The following is a 13,742-nucleotide window of genomic DNA, read 5'->3' on the forward strand; positions in this document are numbered from 1 at the left end:
TTTATGAAGTCTAGAGAGTTAAATCAAGTGAGGGTCGCGATCGTAGTCGAACAATTTAAAGATGTGAATAATTTATAAAATTATTTATCATTAATATTATATATTTATATATATGTATATATAATAGTTAATTTGATGTTTGCATATGTATTAATAGTTTCATAATCCGACATAACATTAATCATAAATTTCTTTGAAAATATATTATTAAATTCATACACTTTGGCTATAATCCTATTTATAGTGGTGCAAAAATTGACTTCTTAAAATTAAAGTTTGCTATATGAAGATAGATAATTTATAGATAGATTTCAGTTAGTCTGCAGATCGCACACATTACACGCATAATCATTGGTAAACTGAATTTCTAAATAAAAACCACAATAACAAATTAAAATTCTTAATAATATAACTCAGGGTGATAAATATTGAACCAAGAGTCGACAAGATATCGTCTGTAGGCGACACTTGTAAACACAAGTCGACAAGTGGATTGTACTAAATATTTTAAAATTCATCGATAAAATTGTATTCAAAAACTAACAACTATAATTTCTAACTAAAAACCACAATAACAAATTAAAATACTCAATAATTAAACTCAGAGTGATAAATATTGAACCAAAAGTCTACACACTGGATGTCGTCTGTAGGTGACACTTGTACACACAAATCCACAAGTGGATGTCGACTATAGGCGACGCTCGTAACGAAAGGGTTAATAATAAGCAAATTTTTGAAATGATAATTTTTTAGAGAACAATATATGTTTTTTTATAGAAGCTATTCCCGATTATAGGATTTTATTAATGCAGATAGAGTTAATACCATATATCATATATATCATATATTTTTATAAAATAATTTTTAAACCAATATTTTTTTTTGCAGGTTTTATCGCAAGTGGCAAATGGAAAATGGCAGAGGTAAGTCCAAGTATTATCATTTAATCACTTGTGAATAAGTTGGCATGTATCATAACTAACAAATTGCGGTTTAAAAATAAGATTTCTCATTTTCGTATATGACTCCATTTGTTAACTTATTATTATCGTAGCTATAATATTCTATAGGAGCATGTATACAAATTTGCATTGAAATGACTGATCTGATTTAGTTGCAATCATTTGATACTTTGAACATTTTTGAGTAACAAAAACTGTTTACTTATATACAAAGCGTTATCCAATATATTAGGATTTTGATGATCTGAGGATTTGAAGTACGGCCTCATTCTCAAAAAAGAATATGTAATTTTCTCTTTATTTTTACAACTTTTGTATTTTATGTTAAGGCTAACTTATATACCAAATGACCAATGAAATAAATATGTAATTTTCATTATTAATTTTACATTATCAATAAAATATTGTGAATATTATATCGAATGGGAAAACAACTATTGAGTTGTCTTTCCTACATGTCCCTTTACGGCCAACAATTGTAAATTTCACAAATTTATTGAATGCCCGTAAATAAAAGAGAGAATAAAAAATACATTATTGAGTATGACCTTTTAGTCCAGAGGTAAGGGGAATGAATCTGATGAATACGTATTTTTCTTCTAATTTTACTATTTTACTATTCTCAAATATTTTATTCCACTGAAATCCAGTTACTCTAATTGCACAATCTATAATCCCCTCACTTGTTTCGTATTCAAATAAATAATCCATGTTTCACACTCGGCGTTCGCGGTTTTGATTTTCAAGCATACTCGATTGAAATTTACATATAATTTCTACAAGCCTTCTGTGGGTGCACACTTATTAATAAATATATACGATGATATATTGAATGGGAAGTTTAGAAAGTCGTAATAAATCTAAAATAGTGGATTATGTTGGTGCACGGGACGTGTGGACGTTCTATCTTATTTATAACTTCTTAATGCTGTTCTAACGCTGGTCGAATTTGTATCTTTTGGTCCCAACAGATACTACAATAGCACATTAGTCATGTAATAAGACGTAATAATATAACTATGGATTGCGGGCACAATGTTCTAACTAGTTTCTAAGTAACTGTTATAAATAATAAGTGATTTGTTGTAACATTTAAACTGCTGTTGTTTAATGCCATCTTCAGGTTTACTGATGTAGATCTAAAACTGCTAAATCAATTGGATATTTGATTGTGGTCTTTATGATCAACTGATTTTTTATTAGCAAATTTGTAATCGTTGAGAAAATTTTGTTTTGGTGTTACGTATATGAATAATTTACTTTTAGAAATGCTTAGCCTTGTAAATCACTCAATAAACACTTTGCTTATGATGTTCATGATGGCTACTGGCATATTTTTAAAACTTTAATTAATTTTTATAATTAAACCGCCTATGATATTTTCTGTAAATAGGCCTATGATATTTCAGGTATACAAATTGACTATCAACTTTATCACCCTACGAAGTTTCGTCAAAATCCCAGAAGTGTGAAGCGAAGGTCTTCCTTGTTAGTAGATATTATAAAAATGAAACAACTAAAAAATTAATATTTGTATATCTGATAATGATAAGGCATTAACCCTGAAATCAAGTACCTTAATATTTACTTTACTTTAAAATTAAAATAATCTATATCAGGTAAAAGTATACATTATAGCGCCAAATCTCTAAAAGTATCAAATTTTGCAAATGCATCATATTACCATCAACGCTTTTTTTTAATTTATGGTATTTATGCACTTTTCTTTAACTTTACTTACATGTTGACAAAAAAACGATCTGTATCTTTACAAATGACAAACGCGACTTTCAGACCATTTTGACATATCGCGTACGGCATCGGCGCATTCAATCGCGTTATCATTAATATTAGCAAAAGTTACAAACTGCTTTATCGCTTGTTTCAAATCGTTGTCACGGATAAAATAGGCGGGAACGTGGTGCCAATAATGTTCATAAAATTTTCGAAAAAAAATTATTGATTTTTTAACAAATTTGTATCTAAATGCTCAATTTGAAATAGGCCTTCAAATTGTTAAAAATATTATTCAAATTTTATTTTACACTAGGATTTTTTATTTATAGATTTAAACAGCAATCAGAACTGCGTGTTCAATAAGCTGTTGTGATGTACATTCCTTAACTTAATATCTAGAAAAGCAACTCAGTGGTTGACCATCTCTTTCTGGTCAGACTATATGAGATATATTTCTAATAATGAATATGTATTGCAACAATGTTTACTAAAGACTTGGATATACGAAATCCATACGAAAAAAAGAGTGCACGTAAGGTTTACACACGATTGAAGTAAAACATATTTGCTACTGTACAAAGTAGCAAATTTGAGTTAAGTAAAAATAAATACATCATATAATAATTTTAAATAATGTTTATTAGTAATATGGTAACACTCGTGATGCACACATTTATTAGTGTCAACCATTATATACATTTATATAATGATAAATTATAAATTATATATTTATAATAGCATTAAAAATATGTATAATATTTAAAAACAATAGTGTAATTAAAGTCATACTTCAAATACGGCATGATCGGTTTGTCATTGTAATTAGCATTTAGAAATCAACCTTCATTAAATAAATGAAGTAATTGCTGATTAATAACTTCCATAATATTCGTTCACACAGTGGATTATGTTAAACAACACCTAAACAAATACTGTTTTTGCAACTTCACTCATCATGTAATTGTGTTTGAAGAGCTTCATGTAATTAAAATTAACATACATTCATTGACTGCTTGTATTTTTTTTATTTTTTCGCTGGCGATATAATCTCATTCTTTGAAGAGCTGTAATATCTGTCTTGCTTAAAAAATATTTTACATTTTAATAAATTCAAAAATTCATAGAAACTATGAATAATGTAGAAATAATTTCTAATCAATAAACTTACGTTTAGTACACGGCACACATGGGTAAAACAAGGTAAAATATTTTTCTGATTGAGACATTTTTCATTAAATCAAGATTTGTACTACGATGTAACATTAAAATGTTTAATTATCTATGCCCATTTCCTTGTTGATATCGATATGCATACAACGTTGATGCCGGTACGTATACAACGCCAGATATGTGAATGTGAATATGCCTCGTCTATTCACATACACGACGGCTAATCACAATCGACCCGTATAAAAATAATCTCATCGAGAGCGAATGACGAACAGTTCGGGCGTAACGGACTTCCGTTGCATTTGTACGGATTTGCACCCTAGTCGCCTAAAGAAGTTTTACTTCAACAATATGGAATTCCGAACCTGAAAAGTTACCAGTTCGGAAATGATTTTTGTGATCGGTATTTATCAGACTTTGCCTTTTGCTTTAAACAGACCGTAGATTTTGGATATTTTGACTGACTGGTGAGTCCTCAATCGCAATCTTAATTGGTCGCGACCCCACGAGCGTCTCAGTCTCAGTCTCAGTCAGAGAACGGCGCACCGTAGAGAGTTCTCATAACACACTGTACGAACACACGGACTGCCACATGAAATCTTATTCTCGATAATTTATCATGTATTCAGAATTCAGACATTGGTCACTTAGATTCTATATATGTACGAGATATGAACGGTCAGGGACGAACTGCCTGTAAAGACTAAATTATATTTTCTTTTATCCAAGCTTGGATAGATAAAACAAATGTAACTCATTACCACACTTAAATATATTATACTTTAGCCCTAAGAAGAAGTTTAAATTTTTGTCAAACATTTAATTCAATTTTTTGAAGTAAAACTTCTTTAGGCGCTAGACTAGGGTGTAAATAATAAATCTTTGAAGTTATTAAAATGGAAAATATTTTTAGGCAAGACAGATATTACAGCTGTTCAAAGAATGAGATTATATCAACGACGAAAAAGTAAAAAAAATACAAGCAGTCAATGAATGTATGTTAATTTTCATTGCATGAAGTTTTTCAAACACAATTACATGATGAGTGAAGTAGCGCAAACAATATTTGTTTAGGCGTTGTTTAACATAATCCACTGTACGAACGAATATTATAGAATTTATTAATCAGCAATTACTTCATTTCTCTAATGAAGGTTCATTTCTAAATCCTAATTACAATGACAAACCGATCATGTCATATTTGAAGTACGACTTTAATTACATTACTGTTTTTAAATATTATACATATTTTTAATGCTATTATAAATATATCATTTATAATTTATTATTATATAAATGTGTATAATGGTTGACACTAATAAATGTGTGCATCACGAGTTTTACCATATTACTAATAAATATTATTCAAAATTGTTATATGATTTATTTATTTTTACTTAAATGCCATTTTGTACAGTAGCAACTTATAAATTTCTTCTAGTTCAAATTAAAAACTTAAATTATTTGGAAAATATCAGTTGCAAAATTTTGTTGATTATTTATTGGTAAAGCTCGAACAAGCCTAAAATTTAGTTTTGAGTTAAAACAATGAGTTCCCATCTTAAACAATTCGTAACTCTAACATACATTCTGTAGTATTGTATTTTGACGGTAAATATTTTGACAGTAAAACAATGAAAATGTTTTTGTAGATATAAACAAATTATAGTTTACTTATACTCACAAACCGCGGATATGTGTATGCACTCCATTGTCATTTATAAAACAGTTCGTTATAATTGTTACCAATATTCGTTATTTATAATACTAATGTACAATCATCGATCAAAATTAAACCATTTTTATTCATTTATCTCAAAGATCATTAAATATACTATTATTGAAATCCGATTCCTCATGTCCAATCCATATTTGAGCCCGAGATATCTAAGTTGTTACACTCTTCTCCATAGACGTATGGGGCTCTGCAAGTGTGTGTATTAACATTCTTCCTTGCAAACAAACAAAACGCTGTTTGATTAATGGATACACGTTTAGTTTTGATTTCTGTGAAGGATTGCATATACGGGAATGTCGCGCGGTCGCACGACTTTAAATTTCGAAATGCGATTTAGTTTTAAAAAAAGTATATTTAAGCAGATACAAACCTTAGGAGAGTTGTGATAAAAATATTACAGTAGTTAATTAGTTCTAAGTGATACTATCACTACTAGGTAATGATCATAAAATTTATATCCGTCTTTCGTCATTATATACTTTGTGACATCATCAAAGGTTATTTCAGAAAATATAAACCTCTGGTTTTCCATTTTCCAAAATTTCCATAACAAAAGTAACAATACTGTTCATTCTTGTCTGCATGTATATACGCCTCGGAAGCGTGCAGATACCGTTTTAGAGTTAAATATTTGTATTTTGTGCAATTTGAAAATATTTATAACAATGCTATTAATTGATTGATAATTTTTTATTGATTATTGATTATTTTCAGTCCTGGAATGTTAAATTACGGTAGGGGAAGTTCTAGAAATTTGTCTCAAAGGGCAATGCCAATAAATAGTTCCACTAATTAAAATTACCATATTTATAATAATCGATTTGAAATCATTCAAAATCCTTCGAATGTTCCATTACGGTACGGGAAGTTCCAGCAATTTGCCTTAAGGCACAATGCCATGCACCACTAGTTTAAATATAACATTCAGTATTTTTATTATCTCTCAAATTCTGAGTAAACATCCTGATGACCCCGGTTCACACACCTGATTCCCAGCATTATTTATAAGCGCCGAAAACCGTTTTAAGACGTTCGACCTGTTCGAATTTTTAGAGCTCGTAACTTGTAATCTATCAGATAATCGCTAAATGGCAATAAATAACATGAAAAGGTAGTCTCGGAAGATGAATCAGAAAGTATATATTAACGTACATAAGAAAATATTCGAAAACATTAAGAAAACGGGATGAAGAAATAATGCCTACCGTTTTTGATCGTATCATTTTCACCCAAGCTATTATTGTAATGACGGATTTTCATTATAGTTAAACAATTTAAAACTAAAGATTCTTGACAATTTTGTCAGGATTTTAGAGCCTTTCAGAAATGGTTAATATTGAATTAATCAGAGTTTTGACTTCCTTCTACCATTGTCACCACAAAGTGATACACATCGTAGTCTATATAAAAGAAATACAGAACATAAATAACTTTATGTCAGTTATTTATATCGTATAACTCGTTTCGTTACGCGGCTCGCATAGGCTTTTCAAATTCAGAAAAAACGAGAACAAATTAAAAGAAGACAAAGCACTTTATCGCTATCGGCCGTGTTTAACAAATTAGCAACAAGGTAGTGATTAATGATATCAAAATATACATCGTCAAATTACAATGAATACTTTGGTTAAATACGCAAAGTCGACTGAGTAAAATGGAAGGATCAAGCCCAATAGTTTTCTTTCACTATGTTGAAATTTATAATTCATAAATGCACTCAATACCAGCTTGATATCAAGAAGCAGTGATATCAGATTATCTGAGATTTTGGACCTTAAACATGATATCTAGAGTGTTGGGACATTATTGCAATATATATTTCATATCAATATTAGAAATATATCTAATGTGATCGCAAACCAGCTTGATATCAAGCAGTAGTGAAATCAGATTATCAGAGATTCTGGTGCTCAAACATGATCTTTTGGGCCATTACTGCAACATCAGAAATATATCTAATATATGTGCACCAGAAAGAGATAGGTTAACCAAACCAGATACATATAGTTATTTTTTCAAAACCTGCTTGATATGAAGCAGTAGTGACATCAGATTACCAGAAATTTCAGATTTTAAACACGATGTCAAGTGAAAATAGATTTTTCGGTTATTTCTGTAATACATTAACATCACTATAAGAAATATAATCTGATCAGAAATAAAATGGTCAACTTCTGGGTTGCCTTTTATAAATATCAAGTTAAAGAATACACACCTGAATACATAGAACACATAGTTTTGATTGCTGTTCTAATATAAATAAAAAATATAAATTTTATCTAGGAAAATCTAGGTTCCTTTTTTTATGTAATCTATTTTCTTTATGTAAGTTTTACCTTCTAGTGAAAGCAATTTTATTGTAAACTATGTTGTGACTTCATATGTACACATGAATGTCATGGGTTATATTTAGCAAATGTAGGCAATAGCACAATCAATAAAGCACTGAAAAATTCAGAAACATAGGTTATATATGCATATCATTATTTTGAAATAAAACTGTACTAGTAAAAACTAATATGATTGCTAATAGTAGTAGAAGCTTACTGATAATCAAGATTTTTTATTAAATTTATTGAATCAAATACATTTCTATATGAGTTAACTTTCTATCTTTACCATGTGTAAAAAAAAATATGTAAAACAAAATTACCGTAATATTTTCGTATACTATTTTTTAATTATTGAACACTGATTAAAACTTAACATCTAGGAGCTGTTGTGATGAATTATTAAACTATGTTGCTTTTTGGTAAATGATAACCCAAATAGTTGTCCCATCTCTATGTGATGAATTTTTATTATTACAAAATTATACATTTTCTATGAATTTTAAATTATACAAGTTTTCCAAAATAAGGTTATATTCTATTGAAATCATATTTAGAAATATAGAAGTAAAAACTGATATTACGCTTGAGCCCGATACAATTTCGAAACTTCTAAAAAAGCAACAAATTTCTTGGAATAAATAATGATAACAAATTATTAAAATAGAATATTGGACTGATAGGCGACATCATCGTTCCTTAGATTTATATTACTTATTATTTGACAATTATATTAATCGTATGTTAATCAAAATATGTATGTAGGGTACATTTCACTTTTTTATTTGAATCAAATTTAATTAATAGCTTGCTATACAGAAGTATATTAGAAGGAATTCTGATCAACCTCACTTGGTAGATAGCTAAAAAATATTAAACAGAAAAGTCTACTACCAATTTGTTGTTAGTATTAAACATATAACTAATAGAGATTCACTTCCACCTATCTCTTAGCTTAGAAGGTTATAAAAATCTTGACAGAAAAAAAAATTAGAAGTTATAATTGTTTTACTTCCAAATGTGATAAGAATGGGAGCTTTGTCTGGAGATAGTTCTTCTGAACAAAATAAAAATTCTCGACCAAAAAGAAGACAAATTACTTCGACGTGGCCAAAAGGGTGGACCATAGGTCGAGAAGATAGGACATTGCGTAACACAGTATCAAATACCAGAGCGATTCAAACAGCTGCCACATAAATTTACACATGACATTCACTGACTGACTCCCATGCATAAGTAGCCTCGAGTAGGAGTTCCCACACTGCGTTCTCTTTGGCGGAATACACGAAAAAATTACTCGATTAAAAACTAATTATATGATAATTTTTAATAACGCACATGCAATAAAATTCGCCGTTTAAAATTCACATGAACAAGTGCATATGCTCGAATTAGATCACGCAGAGGACAGAGTGAAATCTTTATTGGATTGGTCAAGGAATAATAAATATAAGTATATACTCTTTTATGATAGAAGAAATTAAACTAGTGGTGCATGGCATCGTGCCTCAAGATTTAATTGCTGGAATTTTTCGTAGCCTCATTTAAAATTTTAAAAAGTTTTACATTTTTTTGAAAATTTTGAGATTTTTGAAATTCTAAATTTTTTTGTTCAATGCGATTTTGGTATAGAACCCATAGAAATATAGACAAAGTTTGTACTTATTAAAACAATCTCTATAAAATGTCTAATAATTTGATGTGCATATGTCTAATGATCATTTCTTACCGCCAAATAGTATTTTTTAAAACTTTTATTGATTGAATCTCTGAAACCCCTATACTTCCCAAAAATTTAATCAATTTTTCATTCTAAACAAGTGAAATATTTTTTGAGTCATTCAGATCGGACGCTCCGTTCTCTCTAAAACTAAATTGCTATTTTTGCACTGAACCCGTATTTTTTAAATGGCTGGACCTTCCCTTGCCAAAAACTAATAAGCACGTATCCCAGTCAATATAAATCGAATGATTTTTGAATTAGTCAAATTGGTTGAACCGTGCTTACGAAGTCGTCAACGGAATTTTGTATCCGCACATACATATACACATACATACTAAACACATACATATAATTTTCTAAGGTATACCAAAATGTTCACAAGACTTTGAATCGTAAAGATATACGAAAAATTTCATTTTTGATTTTTTGCGATTAGTTACAGTAATAAACTCTACGGGAAGTTAAAAAATGAAAATTTTACAAAAGTAAGCTTGTAAACAGTGTTTTTAACCACATAAATGTGTATAAAAAGGTGTATAATTTTTGAATTAGTCAAATCGGTTGATCTGTGCTCTCGAAGTCGTCAAAGAAATTTTGTATCCGCACATGTATGCTAAATATGCACACACATCTCAATTTCTAAAGTATGCCAAAATATTCACTAGGCTTTGAAACGTAAAGATATACAAAAATTTTCATTTTTGATTTTTTGCGATTACTGTAACATACTCTGCGGGAAATTAATTAAAAAATTAAAATTTTACAAAAGTACAAAAGCTTGTAAAAAGTGTTTTAACCACAGAAATGAGTATAAAACTTCAAATAAAATTCAAAACAAAAATATCCCTGAACACGATCCTCTCACTCTCAATCCACAGTTTTCATCTTTCTTATCTATTAGTAGGAGCTCGCCCGTGGGTAAGCTAGAGCGATGGGATTTAGAGGTTTCGAGATCGATACGAGCGATCAAATAATGCGCGAATGGATATTTTGAAAATCTTGAAATAAACTGAATTCAACCACCGTATAAAAAACTTTCTTGCATGTGTCATGTGCGCTCTTAGTCCGTCTATTTAAAATCATTCCGCTTCAGCTTCGTGTTAAAATTATAAGCTCTATTTTTTAAAACCAACATGAGCTACGGAATCAGACAAAGTGTTATTAACCAACGTCAAGCCGGCGAGTTGGCGAGCAAAAGAATCGCGGAGAAGGCAAATAATTATGTTTCGTAGAAGTAAACTTGCAACTCGAGTGCGACCTGAGGGGCCTCGTCGCGACGTTTGTGACATGAGTGAACGCGCAAATAAATCAAGGGTGCGGACGTACGTGTGCACTTGCTGCCTTGTGCATTATTTAGTCTGTAATTCGTTTAAACGCTTCTCCATTCCACCAGAGGAAACCAGATCGTGGACATAATTGCAAATGCTTCATAATTATTAATTTCCATTCTTTTTACGGCACGCGGGTTGCTGGTAAATTAAAAAATTAAAAGAATTGCGTTTTGATGTATTTATAGTCTTTTATATAAGCGATTACTATCTTACAAAAAATAATTAATTTTTAAATAAATTAATTTAATTCAATTAAGTGGGTTAGTGCAGTGTTAAAAATTTAAATTTTGTACATGTCTCTATTAATAAAATTATTACCATGTCTCTATACATACACACGCACGAACACACACACACACACATATATATACATATATATATATATATATATATATATATATATATATATTTCTATTATATAAAAATAAGTCGGGTTTTCCTTCCTGACGATATAACTCAAGAACGCCCGAACCGATTTTGACGATTTTGCATTTGTTGGAAAGGTCTCGGACTCCGTGAGGTTTGTAGCAAAGAAAGTTGAAGAAAGATTTCAAGCGTAAAACACTTTCTTTTTTCACATAAAACGTCATCTCTGATACTTAGCATGTACTACAAACTAATATTTTTTTTTGACTGTTACTTATTTGTTTGACAGCTACTCATTGTTCTCTGCTCAGTTAATTTCATGTGATAAACCGGCATTCACTGTGAAATTGTGCAAAAAAAGTAAAAAAAAAAGTTATTCGTTTGGACACCCTATTTACCCGATGTTAATTCTTCTTATAAATTTTTAACTGTACAGAACAAAATGAATTATTAACAGGTTAAAGTAAAATTAGATATTACTTGTATATATTTATTAATGGAATTTAAAATAATAGTAGAAATATGAATTAATCAAAAAGTAAATGTTACATTTTGAACATTTGGCAAAAATGGTGGAAGGTATCAGATATCAACTTGGCGTATTGTAATTCACTAACCTGGACCCCCATTTTCATTTAGTGGAAACCAAAATATCTTTTTCGCTGACATGGATCCCTGAATGTTGTCATGGACCCTGGTCGAACTCCTAATGCAAGAACGACATCAACCCAACATTTTTCTACAAAAAATATTCAGTTGAAAATCCTCATATGTTACGCAATATCACAAGGATTACCTTTGAGCAAGACTGCTACTTCTTTAAGCAAAACAAATTCTACTATCACTTTGTAGTTTTCCATGTGATAAAGTGCCTCCGTTACATTATTGTACAAAGATTACTGATTCACTCTTTACATTGAAATTACGTGCCAACTGTATCTTCTTCTACATAAATATAGGCCTTGCTAAATTGGTTATGCTATTTGACACAAACTAAAAGCTGTACCATGTTCCGCACCGGAGTACATATGTCTTCTATAGAAGTTTGATCATTTGTTTATGTTTAAGTGGGTATACAGTTCTCGCAGTGATGTGGTTTAATTAATGTGCAGAGTATTTAGATCTTGCACGCCGCCGCTACTTGTGTGAGGCGAAAACATTCGAGTTTATAATAGTCCGATGTTGTTTTGAAAAACTGACATTCGGAGTTGGGAAGATATGGTTGACGTTTCATACACGGCTTACATTTTTTTAAATCTAAAATAAGAAATTGAGCATTTTTGTAAAAAAAAACAATATGATAATATGAAATCATGATCAAAATAGGCTTGCCCCTGGGTCAGAGCAGGGGTCCCAGGTTTATTACCCGCCTCGAGCAACTTGATGTCAACCGCTAGTCACATCGGTTTTCACTTCCAAATATCGATAGAAATAAGTTTCCACGAGAAAGTAGCCTTTATTCGCATAGCTGCATCAATACAAAATGGATCAATACAAAAATTGTAATAATGAAATTCATCACATAAAGATGAGACAAATGTATGTAATATCATCAAAACATCGTAGAACCCTTGAATTCTTATCCAAGCATAAAAAAATATTAATTTTTCAATTATTTAACTAATTGTATACGTGCCTAATAAAATGTTGTAAAGACCCCGGTAATTGAATCTAAAAGACTAAATTTGAACTGCAATTGTATTTACTTACAGTTCCAAAATGACAAAGTATATTTTGTCAATGCTAGTAGTGCAAAATTTCCAAAACAACATCAAGCTCCATATATATCACCTATTCGTAGTTAATTTCATTGTTTTCCACAACACTATGTATTGTACTTTGCATTCTCTTGACGAAACTTTCTGAGTTTCGAGTGATGTAGGAACTCGCTTTTCTATTAGACTATTCTGCAGGGTGAGAAAGCAGGGTGCGAGCGGGTCGCGTTTTCTTGTATAGAAACCCGGCACTGCATACCAACATGTTCGTAAAAAAATTTGTATAGTGTACTATCTATTTTCCACAGTTTTTAATTATTAATAAACAAATTATATCTTTTTATAAATCTACAATCTTAACGCATTATTTGATCCATCAAGGATCCATTTGTCTGAATGATGAATTTTAGGTGTGCAGCTGGCAATGATGTGATTATTAACTCTTGACATCATAAATTCATTCTGATGCATCCAATTTTATTGTCTAACTATTGATATATTGAACTTTCTACCTGTGCACTATGTAGACGTGATATACATAGCTATGGCCATATTGGTGAAACGTCAAACAAAATGTAATCTGTTTTAAAACTATTTACGGTTTCAACTCTTTTGCTAAGAGCGTCGTCTATGGACAACATACGCTTGACGACCTATGTGTAAGAAT

General features: G+C 30.2%; 2 protein-coding genes across 2 annotated transcripts in view; both read right to left on the reverse strand.

Annotated features, from left to right (window-relative positions):
* Window positions 1-11,989, reverse strand: part of LOC113376087 (homeotic protein Sex combs reduced-like) — a 36,380-nt gene extending 24,391 nt beyond the window's left edge. Inside the window, exon 1 of the mRNA XM_026616013.1 lies at window positions 11,978-11,989. Coding sequence (XP_026471798.1) covers window positions 11,978-11,989 — 12 coding nt within the window. The remainder of the gene's footprint in view (window positions 1-11,977) is intronic.
* Window positions 11,990-11,995: 6 nt separating this feature from the next.
* Window positions 11,996-13,742, reverse strand: part of LOC113376088 (vegetative cell wall protein gp1-like) — a 79,884-nt gene continuing 78,137 nt past the window's right edge. Inside the window, exon 3 of the mRNA XM_026616014.1 lies at window positions 11,996-12,099. Within this exon, the coding sequence (XP_026471799.1) occupies window positions 11,996-12,099 (104 nt within the window). The remainder of the gene's footprint in view (window positions 12,100-13,742) is intronic.

This window comes from Ctenocephalides felis, unplaced genomic scaffold (genome assembly GCF_003426905.1).
Source record: "Ctenocephalides felis isolate EL2017-DRISC unplaced genomic scaffold, ASM342690v1 CF-g0.4_SCAFFOLD_01886, whole genome shotgun sequence".
Classification (NCBI taxonomy): Eukaryota; Metazoa; Arthropoda; class Insecta; order Siphonaptera; family Pulicidae; genus Ctenocephalides; species Ctenocephalides felis.